A 22,301-nucleotide genomic window follows, 5' to 3' on the forward strand; every position below is an offset into this window, starting at 1 on the left:
TTTTTCACTCTGCTATCCACAATATTTAAATATTAATAATTGGTTCTTAAGAAACATGAAAATATTCACTGTCTGTGTTTACGGTCTGTCATAATTGAGGAAGATAAATAAATAACGCTGTTACTTATTCATAACTTTATTAGACTATCAATACAACATTTAAACATAAAATAAATGAAAAATATAGAAATAAAAAAAGTATCGAAAAAAATCATTACACAATCAGACATTTAATTCAATTTGTAACATAACACTACCAACTGTTATGAGCCAAATGGTAAAAAATACAACTTGAGATAGTTCATGACGTTTGGAACATAATTTCGATTGTAATCAACTGAATTTCAAGTTTTAACCATTTTGGAACACGATATTATCAAACATAATGAATCGATACGTAAAAACAAATTTTTGGCATTTAATGCAATTTAGAACATAACACTATCGGCTGAAATGAACCAATTGGCAAAAAGAAACTTTTGGGTTTGGAACATGACACGGTTGACTGTAGTGAACCAAATGGTAAAAAATATAACTTAAGACAGTTGTTTCCGTTTGGAACATAATTCATGATCCAGACTTTCCACAAAGATGGAAAGGAGCAGGGAAGTTGAAAATCAGTCAAAATGGTTATTAGGCAATCTAGTGTTAAATATAACAATACAAATGAAATTTAGATTAAGAAACATGTTTGAACAGCATTATAGTAAAAATATTTCAATTGACAACCTCCAGAGTTTCGCCCAACTTGGAAAACAAAAATAGATTCTACAGGAATGTAATAAAAATATAAATCGAAGACTCTTAAGATGAGAGCGAAATTGAAATATGAGTTACAGGTTTACAATTACTGCCAGGAATGTCTCAAAATCGGTAGGGATACAGAAAATTTAGAATAAAATGCTTCTTGGTACATAAAAGATATTATTAGTGTGATATTATACAGTATGTGAATGAGATTAGGAAATCAGTGTATTTAGCCCATTAAAATATATTTTTTTTCTCAAGGAAACTGTTTAAATATTCAATTTAAACAAAATAGGTAAAGATGAAATTCTAGTAAATACATGTTTCCAATTTTTTCATCTTAATTACCTTGTTATATCCAAAATTATATAAAAAAATAGGTAACAGGTAGGTTACTGTCATAAATTAGCTAAATTTATTTCAATCTTGTTCTCCCTCACTTGGTAATGAACATTTTTTTAAAGCAATGATGAGGTAAGTAAACTAATTTCTACAGTAGAAACATTAAAATCTTTTGAATATGAAGAAATTGAGAAACATATTTAATTAGAGCTTAAAGGTAAATATGAATAAAAAATCTACGATTTAAGGCACTATAAGTATAAACAAACATACATTCACTACGTGTAAAATAAACTTCCGTCTTGATCCAACACATTAAAACCACAAAGTATTACAAAAATTTAAACATAAACAATTTGGGATTCGAATTCGGGCAATTATTTTTCCAAGAACTGCCTCTATGTGAAAAAAAATTCACAAGATGTTTAATATACGGTTGTTTCCTTTACTCCCGAACTTGTAATGTTGCTGTTATTATCCTCATCTTCAGAATTATATTCTGCTTCTGTCAGTTTTCTTGTAGCTGCTTCTTGAGCTTTCCTATAGTAATATACTTAATTTATTAGTAATTATGAAATAATTTTACCCCAACTTGCTCCAAAAAGCATCGTTATGTCATTATGTCATTCATAATGGTACGTTCCATGGCTTATGAAATTCCACTTCCACAAAATTCAGAATGCGTTGAAAGTGGAAGTTATAAATAGAACGCACATCTTGTGTTATGTCAAGTCACGTGACTTAAAATGTTACAGATTGTCATGTCAAAGCTTCTGTTTTATTTGTACAGAGAGAATTGATTGTTTTAAGGTTTTTTCTTTCGAAATGAATATTTTATTTTATATATAATTACGTATAAATAAAGTATATCAATATTATGGGACAAACAAATCTAATCCAAGGTACCAATAGGTCATTAAGGGATGAAGACACAACAAGCCGTCATTTTGTTTTAGGGAACAAATATTGCGTTATTTACGTTGAAATTATGTTTATATTGGTGTTTTATTTTCGTGTTTTTTTGGCCAAAGATATTATATATATATATATATATATATATATATATATATATTTATATATAAGCAATTTCTTATACACAAATAAAATAAAGTTTTTGTTGTTTTCACTGAATAACAACTAAATTTGCATTTAGGGTACGTTCCGTGTTGTATAGGTGAAATAGAAGCGGTGGAACGAAGTGTTAAAATCGTTGTCATTAAATGAGCGAAGCTTGAATCGCTACACTGAGAAAAATAAAGATATAGTTTTATTAAATTATAAAGCTTTTTTTCTACTGCTGTGTATAAAGTAGTTCTTTAGACACACTTTCGAGTGCGTAAAACTTTACTTGAAGCAGTAATGCGTAAAAAAAACTAATCATTAAGGTCTCCGTAGTGAAGTGGCTAGAGTACGAGGCTCACATTCGGGCGGTCCCAGGTTCAAGTCGCGCTAATTGCCATTTTTTTTTTTACTTTTTATTAGTATATTCTGTTGTCGCATCCCTATATATAGTAAAGTTTGTCATTTCTACTTACCTCTGTTGTTCTAAATAACTCTTCTCTTGTAGTTGTTCTTCTTCTCGCTGTTTCTGCTTTTTACGTAGAAATAGATATGCCATGTAGACGAATAATAAAAGTATAGGTATAAAAATTGCCAAAGTTATACCAGAAGTTATACCAGCTTGACGTTGTGAATATTCTTGTTGACCTATTGTAAAGTTTTTCCAAAATAATCATACATACATACATGAAATTCCTTAGATCTTTTTTATTACCAAAAAAAAATTTTTTTTATTCGATTCTGTATCAAAAATGTTAGTATCTTTAAAATTGAACTCATCTTATGATGTTATATTGTGTTAATACCATTTCTATTTTTATATTAATGGCTTCTTACTCTAAATTGAATATATTGTGATGTTTGTCTTATATAAACAACACCATAAGTAATGTCTCTGTAGACATTGCCAAGATAGTTGTTAAAAAGAGAAACAATAAAACATTTTCTTTATCAAGATTTGAATTGAATTTTAATTAACAATTACTGTTTTTTTTGGGATAGGGTATTGAATTTTAAATATTTAAAGGTTCCATATAGTTTGGTATAATACCATTCTTGATGCATTCCACTAAGCGTTCTGAAATACTGTTTTTGGCGACTACGATCGTTGTGGTCACGACGAGAACGTCATGACGTCATGACTAATGTTCACGACGACCATTGACAACCATGAGAATCTATCTCATTATTTGATATTTTACTATCGCCGCAGAAGATGTTTTGATTTTACTTTAATGCAAATCAGTTGAGCATTCCACTAAAAAATTCAATAACTCACAAATTATAACATAATCTGTTAAAATTTCGCTCTATTTTTTCTGTTTTTCCATTGGTTAATATTGATCTTAACGCTCAGAACGCCTCTTAATCCATTTTACTTTACGATTATAACGCTATGGATTAAATGAAACGGGAAAGATCGTGGTTGTAATTTTCGTGAATGCTTGGTAGAACACACCCATTACGGGCTATGTCAACACTGTCAAGTTAATGTCAAAATCAGCTGATGTCCATTATTCACAAGATAACCTCTGAAAACTATGCTTTATAAGCAGTAACACGTTAAAAACTTGAAAATGTGAATTAAAAAGTTATTTCAAAAATAAACCAAACTGAAATTTTTGAATTTAAGTTCTGAAATATCCTATTAGTGATTTTAGGTAGTCTATTGGATTTTTTTTAATAGCCGTCGCACCTTTCTTAGAGCTAAAACGGAGGATATTTACTGGAAAAGGTCCAATTATCGGAAAAATATATACAGGAATAAGTTAAAAAATGATAGAAATCCGCCACACTCCAGGGATACTTCCTCGCAATTTTCATACCATTTTCCACGTAGCTCAGAGCATCCCTGGCATGTGAAATCCTTCTCCATTTTTTTTTTCAATCAAGTAAGTCTCCAATATCTCTCATCTTTTTTATTAACTGTTCAATACACTATTCAATAAAATATACAAATATATTTAAAGACGGAATTTTATATCCAAATGCACCGTTACGTCCTTGTAGCTCCCAATATTTTTTCTGTGACTTTATTTGTCATAATTTTTCACAAAAACTGTATAAAAAATATTTTTTAATGTATATAATGTTTAGATATTAAATGTCGATGTATAGAGGTCAAAGATCTCAAAGTAGAGCACTTACATTATTAGTAGTAACCTTATAATTTGAAAAAACACGATTTCTTTTATTTACTCAATAAACTTTTCGATTTATTCCCCACTACATAACACAGTATCAGTTTTTCCCAATTTCGATCCGTCAGAAGTACGTGAAACTTTATTTAAATTGATATGAATTCTTGACTCTCCACACACTGAACACCTCTTCTTATTTTATAACATTAAACATCTGTAACAATACTGCTCTGACTAGCACTGAATCTGTCTTTTGGTGCTTTGATCGGTTGGGCGTAATCAAGATCCGAATAAGTCAAATTCTTATTGCTGTTTCCTTTCACAACATCAGGTCTGTTAAACGGCGTTGTATATTGTATACTAGACGTAGGACTAGTTGGACTTCCCGTAGCAGTTCTAGAGCTTCTATCAACGTCTTCATAAGTGGGATCGTTCGGATCTAAAGGTTTTTCTTCAAATTCCGAATTAGGTCTGTTGGTTAAAGGTTCGTGCGTTCTATACGACTTATCGTAGCTTCTCCTTTTTTTACTTAGCGTATCTGAATCGCTAGGGCTAGATACGGGGCTTTGAGGATACTTTTCGTCGTCGTCATCGTCTTCTCGATAAGGATCCAAACCTCTATTGAATTGTTGGAGAGTTTGAGGTTTTTGTACGTTTTGATATTGCCAGGAATTTGCGTCTTTGTTCGTTAATCTTTGGTAGACTCTGTAAGCTCCGTAGACTATTAAAAGTACTAATGGTATGAGTATTGCGAGGACTATGCCGGAAGTGATGGCTGCTTGACGCGAGGAATATTCTTCTTCACCTGCAGGTAATAAAATCATGTTTATAAATAAACTGATGATGAATTTACAAATGAATGAAATGGAAAAGAATAAAAAAAATCATACTGTGTATAATAGCACAAATAACTAATCATTAAAGACACAAAAATTCTGAAGGTGTGCAGAAATTTCGCAGGGAGGAATTGGGGTTGTAATTCAAAGATTCTACTGTGGATGTATACAGCAATCGTAAGACCAATAATCACATATGGGGCGGTGGTTTGGGGTACTAAAACTAATCTGGATACCACAAGGAATAATATTTCGAAGGTACAAACATTGGCTTGAATATGTGCAACCGAAGCCATGAAATAATGCCCAACAGCTGATTTAGAAGTGATTCTAAATCTCCACATAATCTTGGAAAGTGTTAATTAGAATGTTCAGAGACTTGGGACATGCCTCAGGATGATGCATCGAAAAAGTTTAGCTTTATATTAAGCTGTAGAAATAAGTGCACATAAATTTCGATACTTACGTAAGCAGTAGGTGTAACCATATTCTGGAATGTTCCAAGTACCATCAGCTCGACATTCTCTTCTAGGATCTCCGACTAATACGAAATCTTGTATACATTCGTAAGTCACTTTAGTACCAGGTACAAACAAGAAGGTACTTTTTCTACCAAATCTTGGAGTTTCTAGAACTCCACAGGATGTAATTTTGGTTCTTGCCGTTTCTTTATATTTGTATATAGTCGATTTATAATTTTGCGTATAATGGGCTTGGTCGCGGTTTAACGTCATGGCGTAATCGTAGTAACATTCGTACATCTTCGTTGGGCACAATTCGTACGTTCGATTCCTTTCGACGGAATAATTCGACGGTAATATGTCTTCGGGTAACATCAAAAATTGCGGTTTGAAGTATTTGTCGTTGTAATCAGAAGCAGTTTTTCCAAATTCTCTGTAATATTTCATTATTTTAATCAAAGAAAACTATTAGAAAAAACTAGTTACCTATGGAATAATGATCTGCCTTTTACTGGGTCTAGTACATCGTCCAACATCCATTTAATTCCAAAATCGTTGTACACCCTTTCCATGTCATTGATGTTACTAACTATCGCTGCTTTCGAACCATCTGGGAGTGTGAAATCGTCTTCTTTATCGAAACTCCAATTTCCGAATAAACCGATTGTTTTATTCTTCAAAATAAAATTTAAAAGTAAATTAATACTATTTATAACCCCGTATAATATCTCGTTAATTATCATAATTATCTTTTATGAAAATTAATATTAACCAAAGTGGCAACAACGCGTTTAATATATTTTAATTTGTAAAATTGAACCTCAAATACCAACAGTTTGACAACTGCTATCACTGATATCCAAAGTGTAAGTGAAATCAATACTTGTATGTCAGGGGATATTACATTCTACACGTTGGCAGCCCTGTGGTATTGGTTAGGATTTATCGTATGTATAAATTCATTGTTTTTGTGTTTGTTGTTTACATTTTATAAGATGCGTAATATAAAGTGAATTATTTGCATAATTATTTTAATATCGAACTTCGTATGTGTGGTTTTAGTAGGTGCAATTTTATGTATAAGGTTTGTTATGGATAAAAATTATATTATTAAAAAAATGAAAGAAAATTAATTTAAAAGTAAGGTTAGAAATTATAATGTAGATAATAAATTCATATAAACTTATTAATCGAAATAGGAACATTTTATACATTACAATATCTATTGAAATACAGGGTTGTTCTCTTATAGTGCCAAATATACGAGGTTTTATAATTATTTTTTTCATTTGAAGTTATGTAAATTTAAAAATAAATGTGTATTCATATAAACTTGTTTATAATCAACTTACAATGAACGTCCATGGCAAAAATACTCTAGCACTCATGTATCCTTGGTTATCCACAACTTCAACACCGGCACCATTATCAAACATGATCAAAACTTCAGATTGATTCAAAATATAAGTTGGCGTGTATATTGTGACTCCTGAAAATAAAAAGAAAACAGTTACATATTAAAATAAACGTTACTACCATTTATTCTTTGTTTTATTGTCCATCAGTATTCCTTGATATATATCAAGCTTTTGACAAGGTGTGGTATGGAAGCCTTCGTTCAAGTTTTACTAAACAAGCAGACAATTCACAACCAGAACCAATGGAAGTCTGGGGTACAAGGCAGTATTCTGGGGCCATTATTTTAATTAGTACTGCAGAAAATAAAAAACATTTTCGGTTGATACAGTTATTTTATCCAGTCACGAAGACCCAGCAACTGCGACAGTACTTCTTGGAAGATGGGACGAGGCTCAAAAATCGTGATACGGTAACTTGGAAATAAAAAAAATTGGAAGAAGTTAGCAAGGGAATTTAATGATGAGAATAACATAAACTATAATCAAATATAAAGTGCAAATCTTAAATCATTCTAACAAAAGCGTTTATAATATTCTCAAAATGTAAACAATTTAATAAAGTTAATTTGTAAAAATAGAATGCAATCCGTTATCTTGATTTGTGCTTCAAACAGTTATATAAGAGAATCTAAATTGACTATGGACGACAAGGCTTTTAATTCAAAAGTATACGATAAAATCCATGGCATAGACCTTTGGGGTTATGCTGGTAAATCAAATATTAATAATCCTGGTAAATCATACATCACAGAAAAGCTCGAAAAGCATAGAAGAAACGACTAGAAGAACATGAGAATTAATACAATCACAAAGAGAAAGATTATAGATCTTAAATGAAGTATAGAGACCCTTTTCACTGGAAGAGCCTTTATCATACCATAGATGAACACCAAACAATTTCCTTATGGACTAAACTAAATAAAACTATTCAACTAGGAAACTTTTTGTCTCAATATTTTTCTATTGGCTAAAATATCTAATGCTCACCTTGAAAATGTTGAAATTTCAAAGATGGTCTATCAAAATATAATCTCCTATTATCAGCTATAACGTCTAGTCTATACCTCCATCTAGCATCAAGTGGTCTCCTTCTAACTTCAACAGATATGGTATTATTACCTTTAGCTACAATGGACGTTAGTTGCGTAGCTTTGACTTCTCCTAAACGATTAGGATCCATTTGTTCGAACCTTCCTTGGACCTCGAAGTTATCCGATTTCTTAACCGATTTAACGAGAGCGAATTCTCCTTTACCGTTAAAAGTATATTCAACATCATCGAAAGTAACGATGTGCGGGTCACCGTAAACACCAGCAATTCCCGGCGCTTGGTAAGCTACGCAATCTTGAGAAGGTCTTCTTTCGAATCTTAAAGTTTCACAACCTACTGCTTGTTCTTCTTGCCAAATGCAGCATAGGTACTTCGGCACTATATCGTTGAACCACTGTGATAGAGTTGGTACTTTCGTAGCTTCATTGTAAGGGAGGTTACCGAGGTTGTGGCATCGTCTCGGACTGGAACCCCATTGTTGATCGTAAGATAACATCAAGTAGCCGTTTTTGTCGTAACAACATTGTTGTTCGGAACCTTCTAAACTGTAATATAAAAAATTATTTATCATCAAAAGGAAAAATTTCGTTTTTACTTACGTTGGTGATCCGGTTCTGACGCAATGAAGGGCTTGATTATTATAATAACAAATCGGATTTGAATCTTTATCACAATCGTAATCTGGTAAAAATCTCCCTTTATCTGCTAATGCTTGTTCCACCGTACAGGGACATTGAGCTAGTTCGTGAGCGAAATTTTTGAGGTATCTATCGGTTCTTATCCAATCGTCGCAGAGATATTTCGGCCAGTTTTTACCATACAAGGTTTCCCATTGGAACTGGAAGTACCAGCCTAGAGGTATCGGTCTACTCCATATTACAGGTACTATTTCTACTGATGCTTGTTCTGTAGTATAAGTATTAACCTAAAAATGTCAAATGTCAAAATTAGGTGCGTTTGTTTATATACAACAAAAACTGTTCGTGCTTATAGTACTCGAACCAAATGTGTAACTTATACAAATACTAATAAACTTACTGATATCGAGTCTGTCAAATTTATTTGTAAAAATCCAAATTTGATATCATTCAAATAAGGATTGATCTTATTTCTGTATTGCGAAGGAACTATAGTGAATTCACCAGTATTTTGAATGCTATCTGTGATGTCTGTGATATAAAGAAAAGTTGGTCTCATGGTTGTTTCTCTATAGCCCCATAGAGAAATTCTAACGTTCGCGTTTTCGGACGTCGTCAAATTTTGCTTTTCCCACGTAATTCTTATTTCACTAGGCGATTTTTCGTGATACTTCATATCCTTAAAGAAAATTTTTTGAGTTGCACTAGCAGGGGATTCTAAAAAATAGAATAAAAAAAAATTACTATTAGATTAACGAGTTTATTTATTAGTATTTACCAACATAGTATTTTCCTTTCCATTTGAACGGTTCGGAATTTACAGCTATCTGTAAATTAACCCAACCTTCGGTAAGTAACATAGGTTGAACACAGATGGCTCTGTTTTTATCAACGACGTAACCAAATACTTCATTAGAAAGATCAAATTTGCACCTTATTCTATCATCTCGATTAAAACAAGGACCCGTGATGTTGACAACTGTTCCCCCTAACATATTACCACTTTCTGGAGCGAATTTTAATGGTAAGTTAGCTCCATCTATAAGAAAACGATATTACTAAAAATTAGAGGTTATGTTATTTTAATAACAGCTTACCAATATCTTTGTTGCAAGAACCAAGTAAAATATCTTCGTCTATACGAAAAATATGTCTACCATTAAAACCATTACCAAAACCTACAGCAGTCAAATCTCTGATGACGGATTCTTGACTGTAAGGTTTGTATTCGTAACTTCTAGTACCGTTTCCCGCGTTGAATCCTACGAATGCGTTGGTACCGCCTTCACCGTTTCGCGAATCACCTCCAGCTTCGGTGGAACTTGTCCAATCCAAATTGAGATAATTAAAAATGGCGTAGGTGAAGACTTCATCGGTTGCTATTACCATTTGATACGTATTCGTCTTCAAGATACAAAATTATGTTAATAAATTGAATTATTTTTCGAACAGATTCTAACCTTATATTTAGCATTAGCGAAACCTCCCGCGAAGGTTATATTTTTCCATGTGGCAATTATGGCGTGTTTTGGATCAAAAGTAGTCGCCCCGATGACACCTTCTCTAATATCCCATTTGAGTCTCTCCCTTATTTCAACACCTAATCTATCGTGTCTACCTCTAAGATCTTTCTCCATTCTAAAATAGACCCCCGGAAGTCTTTGATCAATGTCTGTATCACGAATGTTACCGATCGTGCTTTTACTGAAAAAAATACCTGAAAATTGAAAGAAAACATGTCTTATTGAGTAATGTTTCTCTATAAAGAAGTTAAGATACGTTATACAGAGTAAAAAATATTTAGAGTAGTCTGAACAACGAAGAACAACAAACACTCTGTCAACGTATTAAAGTCCAGGAACTGAAATAATTGAAGTAATTTTACAAAAATGACAAAGACAAATCAAAATATAGTAGATGATGTTTGTTTTTACTTTTAAACTTTCAAAATCTGGAATATTTTTAAAAATAAGGTACAAAAACAACTTTTTGGAAAACAACAACCACTCAGTCAACGTATTAATGTCCAGGAACTGAACTAATTGAAATAATTTTAAAAAAATGACGAAGGCAAATCAAAATATAGTAGATGATGTTTGTTTTTGCTTTTAAACGTTCAAAATCTGAAATATTTTCTAAAATAAGGTACAAAAACAACTTTTTGGAAAACAACAAACACTCAGTCAACGTATTTAAGTCCAGGGACTGAAATAATTGAAGTAATTTCACAAAAATAAAGAAAACAAAACAAAATATAGTAGATGACGTTCAAAAAATTGAAATAATTTTACCAAAATGACTAAGACAAATTAAAATACATGATACATTGAAAAACTCACATATTTTTCGCAAATAAACAATCAAAAATGACTTTTTTCGGGGAACTCCATCAATAACATGTTTTAATTCTTGATATTTTTAACACGCACACACACGCAATTTCATTATTGTAACCATGAACCATAAAAGCAAACAGAAAAAGTGCAAAATATGCAGAACCTCATGAGTCAATGAAAGATCTCCAGGAATATACTCAGTCAGTTTTTCATGCTACCAGAACAGAAAATTCATTATAGTCTTGGTAGCACTGGTTACTCACCAATGAAAGATGGATCATTTCTTTTCGGCCAGTCTTTAACAGGAAATACCAAAGGATAATCATAATTTGGAGGTGGATCGCTGAACTCCAAATATCCATTAACCGATATCCTAGTGTAGTTAAATCTGAAATCGAAATAAATAATATTAATATCAATTTTTCGATCTAATTTTGAAACGTTTCATCGCTAAACGTTACCTGAATCCGAAGAAAGGAACTTGGAAATTCAGAATCTTTTGGAGTTGAATATTCGATGTTTGAATATCCTTTTGGTAATCACCGGTATTATCAGAGTTACCGCCTTTATCGTAGAATGGATACATGAAATGTTTACGAATTTCGGCTAATCTAGCTGCGGTTATGGTATACGGAGTTCCGCCTCGTTGGTCAGTATCCGGAGGCGCGATATCGGATGTCATGGGATCTTCAAGCAAAACAAATCGATATTAATTTCAGTTACATAATTTTTGATTGTCACAAGCTCAAAGTTGCTTCAAAGGTTGGTTTCAACTACTTCAAAATACTAATAATCCTCACGATAAATGTAGATGTATCAATACAGTTTGGTTGAAAAGAAACCTCTTCGAATCAACTTTAGATAACGCATGAAAGCTTTTGAAATATAATTACAGCAAATAGTACAACCAATCACCAACAAACATGAGAGTATTTGGTACAAATTTGGAAGCATCTTAATCAATAAATTTTAATTAATGTCAGTGATGAAGAAACTAATGATTGAATATCACATTTTTATTATCAACTTTGTTAGTTCCACCAGTTTGCTGGTAGCTTTTTTAGCTTCAACAGACTCGAATCTTCTTACTTTACCTTAGGAAACATATAGAAATGAAATAATCTGGTGCAGAACTGAAAGCACTTTATAGAAAATGCGGAATAATCCAGAGCAATGTCTTGGTGGAAAAACCACTCCATGTCCTTCCACAGTTCCTTCATAAAACCAGTTATGGTATACAATCCAATGCATAAAGGAAAACAAACTTTGTATTGAACTTTATTATCCTTCTTGATGAATTTGGGACTTTCTCAAAGGTATTTGAAGGCATCTAGTTGGTGTTAACACTAGTTATCATCGATTATCTGTTGTCTTTATGACTTTTTTGCAGAATTTCCAGTTGTCGTCCTCTAGCTTGACTGTTATTAAATCATCCATTTTGTTTTTTGGTCGAAATGACATCTCATAAGGTCACAGAAGATTTTGGAATCGGACACCGGAGTATGATCCGTATATTTGAAGTGATTACTTGACGTATTAAAATATTTTTACGATGCTTAATGAGGCTTCTCAAAAACTAGGTCAGTTTGACTTAAATTTTATAGTTTCTTCACTTTGTTTGTAATAATAGCGAGGTCACGTATTTAAGACACGAAATTTTTTTATCTCGATTAATGAATAATAAAACAAACATAGATAACAAAAAAGTAGGTGTATTTGAACTATTTCGGTTTAAATTCTGTCCGTAGATACATTTAATGATAAATTACTTTTTATACAGGTCTTTTAGTTAGTGAGAAATATTAGAAAGGTCAGGGTTATCTAATAAGATCAAAATGGCTGTCAAATTTTACTCAAAAAGCGTGTTAGTAACTTTTGGCATTCATTTCAAACTCGGTTTTAACATGTCACATATATTGATGATCACTATAATCAGTTATTAGAATTATTGCAATCGTTAGTCTTTAGAAAATATGTTATAATTTGGTTTTAAGCTGTCAAAATTGTATTAGTTTCTTCTTCTTTTATTTTAGAGAAGAATTTGTTGCTGAAATCGTTTTAAGAATATTCCAATAAAACAAACATTTGTTATTTGTTTGTAGTAACCGCGCCCAAGTAAAATGGCGTCAAATATGAAATATATTCAACTAGAGGTGATAAATATAAAAATCTAGATAAGACATAGACAAAAGTTATTGATACGATGTTTTTATGTTACGCAAAACCGTTTCACTGAATTTATCGTTTATCAGTAATTTTTTTCCCTTTAAGCTTATGATTATCATTGTAAACTTGTTTATAACAATCTTGTTGCAAAAAAAAACATATATCATAAATGCGCAGATGTATAAACGTGAATTCGTTCTTTATTAGTCACATTCTACTGAGAGACGTTTATTTGTCGGACATTTCTTTCTTTTATCTATCATTCTAACAATAATGCATTCATCAAAACCACAAACAACCCAAGGAACTTGTGTTTCTCTTCTTCTTTATCAGTTTTTCAAAATTTATTATCTTCTTTACTTTTTTGTACACTATTTGGTGTACCAATTAGAACTGACAGTTCAAGTTGCTCTAATAGAACGGTTCCGACAGATGGTTCTTCATCGTTGAACGTTTCATGTTACGAAAATACGTTTTGAGTACGTTCACTATGTCAAATGTCAAACTTTATGACAGTAGATTTGACATATTTTAAAGTATTATTAGAATAATTGAAATAGGAAAGGTGCAGGAATTATTTGGAAAGGATTGCAATGAACAAATTAGTGTGCAATATGTATAAGCATTAGTAAGCGTTATAAAGCGTGTTTTTTTCATGTAAAAACTAACCATAATCAGCGCCATAATAGCTGGTATATTTTCCTAGTTTGTTAACTGTCTGATGGGTCCACCCAGAAGAGTTAGTTTGTCTATTGTCTAAACCTACCACAGAAGGGTTTTTATCTACATCTACAAAAATTAAAAGGTACCACTAAAAAGTATAAATTCAATATCTATATATATATATATATATATATATATATATATATATATATATATATATATATATATATATATATATCACAACAATGTACAAAAAAACATGTCTCTTAAATTCAGAAAGCCAACTAAAGAATAATTATGTTTCGTACAACCCTAAATCGTAGTTGAAATGTACTAATATGAAGACGAAGCCATCTGGAGCGAAGAAATTTGAAAATATGTTAATAAAAATGATGTCTACACTGTAAAAGTTGAAACTAGTACAAAGAAAAATACTAATTTTGAGATATATGATGAAATAATTCAGTTATCAATCCAAGTCTTTTCTTTTATGTCGTTTCTGGTCGTCACGAGTGATTCTTCAGACTTCTTAGCTGATAATGGTATGAATCTTCTGGATTGTCTGTTTCTTAAGCCATTGATATTCCTAGAGAAAAGGAAACTTGCATTTTGGAGGAGAAATGACCAGGACAGCTCCTTGCGCTAGCTCCGAATCGTCTGAGTATCAGAGATAAACGTTTAGAGCTTGCGGAAAGTCTTCTTGTTGTCACAGCCTCTCGAGAGATATGATTGAATCAAAAAAATAAGTTTAATAAGAAACAAGTATCTTATTATAGCCAACAGCTTCATGTTTTGAACATTTGGAAAAGATTTTCGTAAAAAAATTGTCTTAACGTCGACCACGTACATATTTCTATCGGTATGTTCCTTATTTTTGGGAAAATATGGATTTGATACAAGTGTGAAGAATGTATCTGGTGAAATATTTTTTTTATAGGACAATAAAATGCCTGGAAACTAATTGAGAATAACAAATACGTTGATACCACCAATACTTGTTTCAAACTAGAACGAAACTTTGAAATCGTCGAAGACTGTTTGTAAGTGGAAGGAGGGTTTTTTAAAAAACTATTTTTAACTATTCTTGAGCATAGTGAAGATCCGAAAATCTCGTAAGGATTTTTGCAAAAAATTTGAACACATATACTGAAACTTTCAATTGATAAACAAGAATTAAAAAAATAATTTGTCCAGAATTGAAACATATGTTATTCCAAACAATTTTATTTGAGAAAAACTATGCCTCTTTGGCTGTAAGATCAAAATGGCTGTTTACTTTTGCTCAAAATGCGTGTTATCAGCTTGTGGTGGATATTTCCCATCGATGGGATTTTCCTTTACATTTTTCTATCTGCCATTTTCTTAATAAGATCAAAATGGCTGTTTACTTTTGCTCAAAAAGCGTGTTATCAGCTTGTGGTGGATATTTCCCAATGATGGGATTTTCCTTTACATTTTTCTATCTGCCATTTTCTTAATAAGATCAAAATGGCTGTCAACTTTTGTTCAAAAAGCGTGTTATTAGCTTGTGGTTGATATTTCCCAACGATGGGATTTTCCTTTACATTTTTCTATCTGCCATTTTCTTAATAAGATCAAAATGGCTGTCAACTTTTGTTCAAAAAGCGTGTTATCAGCTTGTGGTGGATATTTCCCAATGATGGGATTTTCCTTTACATTTTTCTATCTGCCATTTTCTTAATAAGATCAAAATGGCTGTCAACTTTTGTTCAAAAAGCGTGTTATCAGCTTGTGGTGGATATTTCCCAATGATGGGATTTTCCTTTACATTTTTCTATCTCCCATTTTCTTAATAAGATCAAAATGGCTGTCAACTTTTGTTCAAAATGCGTGTTATCAGCTTGTGGTGGATATTTCCCATCGATGGGATTTTCTTTTACATTTTTCTATCTCTCATTTTCTTAATAAGATCAAAATGGCTGTCAACTTTTGCTCAAAAAGCGTGTTATTAGCTTGTGGTGGATATTTCCCATCGATGGGATTTTCCTTTACATTTTTCTATCTGCCATTTTCTTAATAAGTTCAAAATGGCTGTCAACTTTTGCTCAAAAAGCGTGTTATCAGCTTGTGGTGGATATTTCCCATCGATGGGATTTTCCTTTACATTTTTCTATCTGCCATTTTCTTAATAAGATCAAAATGGCTGTCAACTTTTGTTCAAAATGCGTGTTATCAGCTTGTGGTGGATATTTCCCATCGATGGGATTTTCTTTTACATTTTTCTATCTCTCATTTTCTTAATAAGATCAAAATGGCTGTCAACTTTTGCTCAAAAAGCGTGTTATTAGCTTGTGGTGGATATTTCCCATCGATGGGATTTTCCTTTACATTTTTCTATCTGCAATTTTCTTAATAAGATCAAAATGGCTGTCAACTTTTGCTCAAAAAGCGTGTTATCAGCTTGTGGTGGATATTTCCCATCGATGGGATTTTCCTTTACATTTTTCTATCTGCCATTTTCTTAATAAGATCAAAATGGCTGTCAACTTTTGTTCAAAATGCGTGTTATCAGCTTGTGGTGGATATTTCCCATCGATGGGATTTTCTTTTACATTTTTCTATCTCTCATTTTCTTAATAAGATCAAAATGGCTGTCAACTTTTGCTCAAAAAGCGTGTTATTAGCTTGTGGTGGATATTTCCCATCGATGGGATTTTCCTTTACATTTTTCTATCTGCAATTTTCTTAATAAGATCAAAATGGCTGTCAACTTTTGCTCAAAAAGCGTGTTATCAGCTTGTAGTGGATATTTCCCATCGATGGGATTTTCCTTTACATTTTTCTATCTGCAATTTTCTTAATAAGATCAAAATGGCTGTTTACTTTTGTTCAAAATGCGTGTTATCAGCTTGTGGTGGATATTTCCCATCGATGGGATTTTCCTTTACATTTTTCTATCTGCCATTTTCTTAATAAGATCAAAATGGCTGTCAACTTTTGTTCAAAATGCGTGTTATCAGCTTGTGGTGGATATTTCCCATCGATGGGATTTTCTTTTACATTTTTCTATCTCTCATTTTCTTAATAAGATCAAAATGGCTGTCAACTTTTGCTCAAAAAGCGTGTTATTAGCTTGTGGTGGATATTTCCCATCGATGGGATTTTCCTTTACATTTTTCTATCTGCCATTTTCTTAATAAGATCAAAATGGCTGTCAACTTTTGTTCAAAATGCGTGTTATCAGCTTGTGGTGGATATTTCCCATCGATGGGATTTTCTTTTACATTTTTCTATCTCTCATTTTCTTAATAAGATCAAAATGGCTGTCAACTTTTGCTCAAAAAGCGTGTTATTAGCTTGTGGTGGATATTTCCCATCGATGGGATTTTCCTTTACATTTTTCTATCTGCAATTTTCTTAATAAGATCAAAATGGCTGTCAACTTTTGTTCAAAATGCGTGTTATCAGCTTGTGGTGGATATTTCCCATCGATGGGATTTTCTTTTACATTTTTCTATCTCTCATTTTCTTAATAAGATCAAAATGGCTGTCAACTTTTGCTCAAAAAGCGTGTTATTAGCTTGTGGTGGATATTTCCCATCGATGGGATTTTCCTTTACATTTTTCTATCTGCCATTTTCTTAATAAGTTCAAAATGGCTGTCAACTTTTGCTCAAAAAGCGTGTTATCAGCTTGTGGTGGATATTTCCCATCGATGGGATTTTCCTTTACATTTTTCTATCTGCCATTTTCTTAATAAGATCAAAATGGCTGTCAACTTTTGTTCAAAATGCGTGTTATCAGCTTGTGGTGGATATTTCCCATCGATGGGATTTTCTTTTACATTTTTCTATCTCTCATTTTCTTAATAAGATCAAAATGGCTGTCAACTTTTGCTCAAAAAGCGTGTTATTAGCTTGTGGTGGATATTTCCCATCGATGGGATTTTCCTTTACATTTTTCTATCTGCCATTTTCTTAATAAGTTCAAAATGGCTGTCAACTTTTGCTCAAAAAGCGTGTTATCAGCTTGTGGTGGATATTTCCCATCGATGGGATTTTCTTTCACATTTTTCTATCTGCCATTTTCTTAATAAGATCAAAATGGCTGTTTACTTTTGCTCAAAAAGCGTGTTATCAGCTTGTGGTGGATATTTCCCATCGATGGGATTTTCTTTCACATTTTTCTATCTGCAATTTTCTTAATAAGATCAAAATGGCTGTCAACTTTTGCTCAAAAAGCGTGTTATCAGCTTGTGGTGGATATTTCCCATCGATGGGATTTTCTTTCACATTTTTCTATCTGCCATTTTCTTAATAAGATCAAAATGGCTGTCAACTTTTGCTCAAAAAGCGTGTTATTAGCTTTTGGCATCCCAAACTTGCAAAATTTCAACTGATAAACAAGAATTAAAATATAAATTGTCCAAAATTGGAAAATATGTAATTTCAAACAATTTTATTTGAGAAAAATTTTACCTCTATGGCTACAAGTTTGAGTTCCAATAAAATCTCGCAAATCAAAATCTAGTGTAGGAGAGTTTCTAAAGATAACATGGATTATTTTGCTTACATAAACGCCAATTTTGAAACCACTTTTCTTATTTTGAAGACGCTGTTTTGCAAGATATACTTGGACATCATCATCTGCGAAAGTATCTACCATAGTTTCCTTTCTTATTGGTGTATAGATTAGATCAATTAACACATTATCTTTCTTCTTAACGTGCCGTATCAAGTCCCAGGGAGATCAGCCTGGCAAAATTCTCTCTGTCTCGATCCAATCCATTCTATAATATTCTTTAACCAAAATACTTTCAATTCCTCAACTTTATCCATCATAATCAACTGGATGATACCAAATACCACGCATTATATGTCCCAAATAAGTTATTTTCCTGCATTTAATGCACTATTGCGGACTGCATCGTTTGTTTGCATAGCTATCCACAATATCTTAATCAAGTACTCGATATTACAGACCTTAAAACCAAACTTTATAGAAGGTTTGTCAGGTATCAGCATGATTCTGTTTGAATCAAAATTATATCACGTGACTTCTGGTTCTTTCCGATAAACAAAATGGCCGACATTTGTAAGGTTAATTAACGAAGAGGTTAGGTCTCTGAAGACGTTAATTTGGTTATTGAAACGTGTAATTTCGAGTGTCGATTTTAGATTTGGGATAGGAAACTTGTAATATTAAAAAAATTGATTAGATCCGTAATAAACGATCGAAAAAATTTCGTTTTTGATATTTCCCGTATATAATATTAATTTTTTGACAATACCCGTATACTTTTGTATTATTTTTCCCTTGATTATCGTTAATATTTTTGTTAGTACAATTTACGCTATTAAAAAAAATATATTTACCATAAGTTGGATTTTCATCGGTATCGTCATCTGTTTCTTCTTCTTCGGCAGCTGGTTTTTCATCGTCAGACGCCCTACCCGGACCTACGAGCGGAGCTAATATCTCTACGTCGTCTATTTTCTTAAAAACGGTATTTCCAACGTCACTAACGGTGACATCCTCGGCGTTAACAACACTAAACAACAATATTAATATAAAATATTTGCAGTAAATTAATTTATTCGCGCTTCGCCCCATTTTTCGGGCGATTTTATTCACATTAATAGCTTAGTTTGGATTCGATCGCTAGCGAATAACCTGTTTGTCAGTACTGTTCTCAAACAAGATAAAATATCTTATCTTTTAACGACACATTTAATAAAATAAGGATAAATATGCGATAATTTTATCTCAGATAAAGGTACGGGTATAAACAGGTTAATTCTACCTGTGTCACATATATTTCACGAGAATATTATTTTATAGTAGATAATACTCGGAATATATTTATATATTATTTGCTTTTAGTCATTCGGATACTGTGTGTATCATTACCTGATGACTACATCATTTTTTTTTTGTTTTAAATGTTAATGAACTTTCTCATTCATTCATTCATAAAACAGAGCTACTACATTTAAATCCAGTGGTTGTTTACGAAAATAACAGCCAGGGAAGTTAATAAATTTCTTTCTTAGTTTCATATAGTCGTGGGTATGGAGCTTGATCACCCATGGTTCCAGTAGAACACATCAGACACCAAGAAACAGTCAAAACAGTGGACTCCAACCGACAAACAATAAAAACAACACCCATGAGGACAGCATAGACAATACACATCAGAACCCATCCTTGGTGTAGCGTTTCTTGAAGTTCCAGCTCGAAAAAGACGGAATAATTGATAAAAACAGCTGTTATATCCATCGTATTCTCCAGATTTGGTCCTGCGTGCTTTTTTTTTGTTTCAAATTGAAAAAATCATTTGATGAGAAGATATTTGAGTTGAATGAGAAGTTCATCGCCGCCTCGGAGGTTATACGATTGGGGTCAAATGACTTTTTGTCATTCAAAAGACATTTTGATATAGATAGAGCCATTAAGCAAAAAAAAAAAGATAAATTAGAGTGTATTTAAAATTATTAGAGACGTTTTATTGCCAATATGTTTTATAAAAGTTTATTGTTTGAAATAAAAACGAAGCTGTATAAATTCTAATATGTTTATCAAATTTTATTATTTATACGATTACAAAATTGTAGCAATGATTAATATATTTGAACTATGATAACTTGAAGATATGATTAACTGTCGCATAATTTTTGTTGTGAAATTTTGTATGTTTTATTAATAATTATAAATATTTCAATTGCGGACATTTTAGGTCGGACTAATAAATCTATTGACGTATTTCTTCTTCTTTTTCTTCTAATATATGGTCAGTTATCAAACTTTTCTCAGACACACACATAGAAAACGCATTTACATACATTTCAGTAACCTTTAAGTGGCTACAAGGTCATCAGGTTATACTAAACAATAAGGAATAGATAACCTGGATAATAAAATCAATATTTTGGACCAGAACCTTCGTCTGGCATCATTAGATGTCACATCAATAACAAACTGAATGAACTAAATGTATAGCTAAGGAAAAAAAACTTCTGCTCGATCATTGCCTCGTTAGAGACGATGTGAATGGTAGAAAAAGCGTGAGAACCTCGAGGAAAAAGTTCTAATATCTTCGAAAATGGGATATTATTAAATATAGGTACTGAGAATCAGAACAGAACGCCTGTAAATTCATTTACTATCATCTTTTGTTATTTGTTATGCCATCTGATTTTGTGTTACATCCCCATATTGAAAAACTTATTTTTAAACAATTAATTTGCCTTCAAATATTGTTCTTAAATGAATTTTTCTTTGCGAAACACAATTTTGGTACTTTCAATTTCATTTTTGCCTATAACTCTTTTTATAACCTATATAATCGAGTGGTTTTTTGTACTAATACAAATATAAAAAAATATTTAATTACTGTATAATATTCTAAATACGCGAATAATATATTTTTTCCAATTTTTCTTGTTTTAATACTAAAACTTGAAGTATACACAGCCGAAATACTCATAATCATCACGAAGAAAATTTAATTAGGTTGTAAAGGATAATTAACCGGTTAATGTTGGTTTTCATAGCGTCTAATAAGATAAGAAACAATTTGAGATCCTAAGTGCGTTAATACTTTCCATAAACATCGAATGAAATGGTTTCCTTTTCTCCAAAATTTCTATCTAACGAATTGTTAAAATCAGCTGATGCTCATTAAACAAAGCCCGCCGTGGGTTAAACAAATACTTGCACTCGCAGACTAATTTAAAAAAAAACTAATACCATGAAATAATAGAAAACAACTCTCACTACTGGAAAACCAAAAAAAACTAACACAGTGTCATACGATAAAAATCAATTGTTTGACGTAAATCAGCTGTTTTCTTAGATTGACTGATATTATTTTGACAGCATCGTAAAAACATAAACACTTTCGCCATAAATAAAATCAAAGTATAGAGGTTTCACGTGAATCAAAAACATCAAACTATTAATTACCGATCCAAACGATAGAAGTCGTTGATTAAAATGAGTGTTAATCTGTCACTGAAAGAAGTTATGAAAATGTAATAAAACGCTATCAGAATTGTGGAGAGATAAATAAACAAAAAAATTTGGTTAGATTTGCAGCCATTTAAGTAATAGGTTACAAGTAGGGTTAAAACTACTAGGTTTCAAATTTTATATTTTTCTAAAGGTCATTTCGAGTAATGTGATTTGAACAAACAAAGAATTTATTTCTTTTGTGTATAGATAATTGATCATTGGCTGAAAAATACGAAAATAAAACACTAATATAACCATAATTTTTATGTAAACAAAGCAATGTTTGTCCACCGAGACAAAATGGCGACTGGTTGTGACGTCATCCAAGAAAGGAATGGAGAAGTGAAACTAACATAACCTATATTTTATATAAGTACGTTATGGGCTTTCCTGCATAGACATATTTCGAAATTTTTGTCGTTGTATGGTTACAAAAACTCTTTCGAATTGTATATAAGACATATATGAGA

General features: G+C 31.8%; 1 protein-coding gene across 7 annotated transcripts; it reads right to left on the reverse strand.

Annotated features, from left to right (window-relative positions):
* Positions 1-120: 120 nt before the first annotated feature.
* LOC130896000 (protein mesh) lies at positions 121-21,669 on the reverse strand. 7 transcript variants are annotated; one of them, XM_057803719.1, is made up of 15 exons: positions 19,194-19,528; positions 13,864-13,983; positions 11,490-11,715; positions 11,292-11,416; positions 10,153-10,409; positions 9,790-10,096; positions 9,471-9,731; positions 9,093-9,409; positions 8,654-8,979; positions 7,992-8,599; positions 6,939-7,075; positions 6,073-6,260; positions 5,592-6,019; positions 2,625-2,796; positions 121-1,629 (listed from the first exon to the last, which is right to left on the reverse strand). In XM_057803719.1, the coding sequence occupies exons 1-15, from the start codon at positions 19,429-19,431 to the stop codon at positions 1,515-1,517; spliced, it is 3,825 nt and encodes a 1,274-aa protein (XP_057659702.1). In that variant the 5' UTR covers positions 19,432-19,528; the 3' UTR covers positions 121-1,514. The 7 variants fall into 7 exon arrangements, with proteins under 7 accessions (XP_057659702.1, XP_057659706.1, XP_057659703.1 ...); XM_057803720.1 differs by lacking the exons at positions 121-1,629; positions 2,625-2,796 and adding exons at positions 4,053-5,094; positions 21,568-21,669 and having other exon boundaries at positions 19,194-19,369; XM_057803723.1 differs by lacking the exon at positions 13,864-13,983 and having other exon boundaries at positions 19,194-19,623.
* Positions 21,670-22,301: the final 632 nt, after the last annotated feature.

The sequence above is a fragment of the Diorhabda carinulata genome, chromosome 6, assembly GCF_026250575.1.
Source record: "Diorhabda carinulata isolate Delta chromosome 6, icDioCari1.1, whole genome shotgun sequence".
Taxonomy (NCBI): Eukaryota; Metazoa; Arthropoda; class Insecta; order Coleoptera; family Chrysomelidae; genus Diorhabda; species Diorhabda carinulata.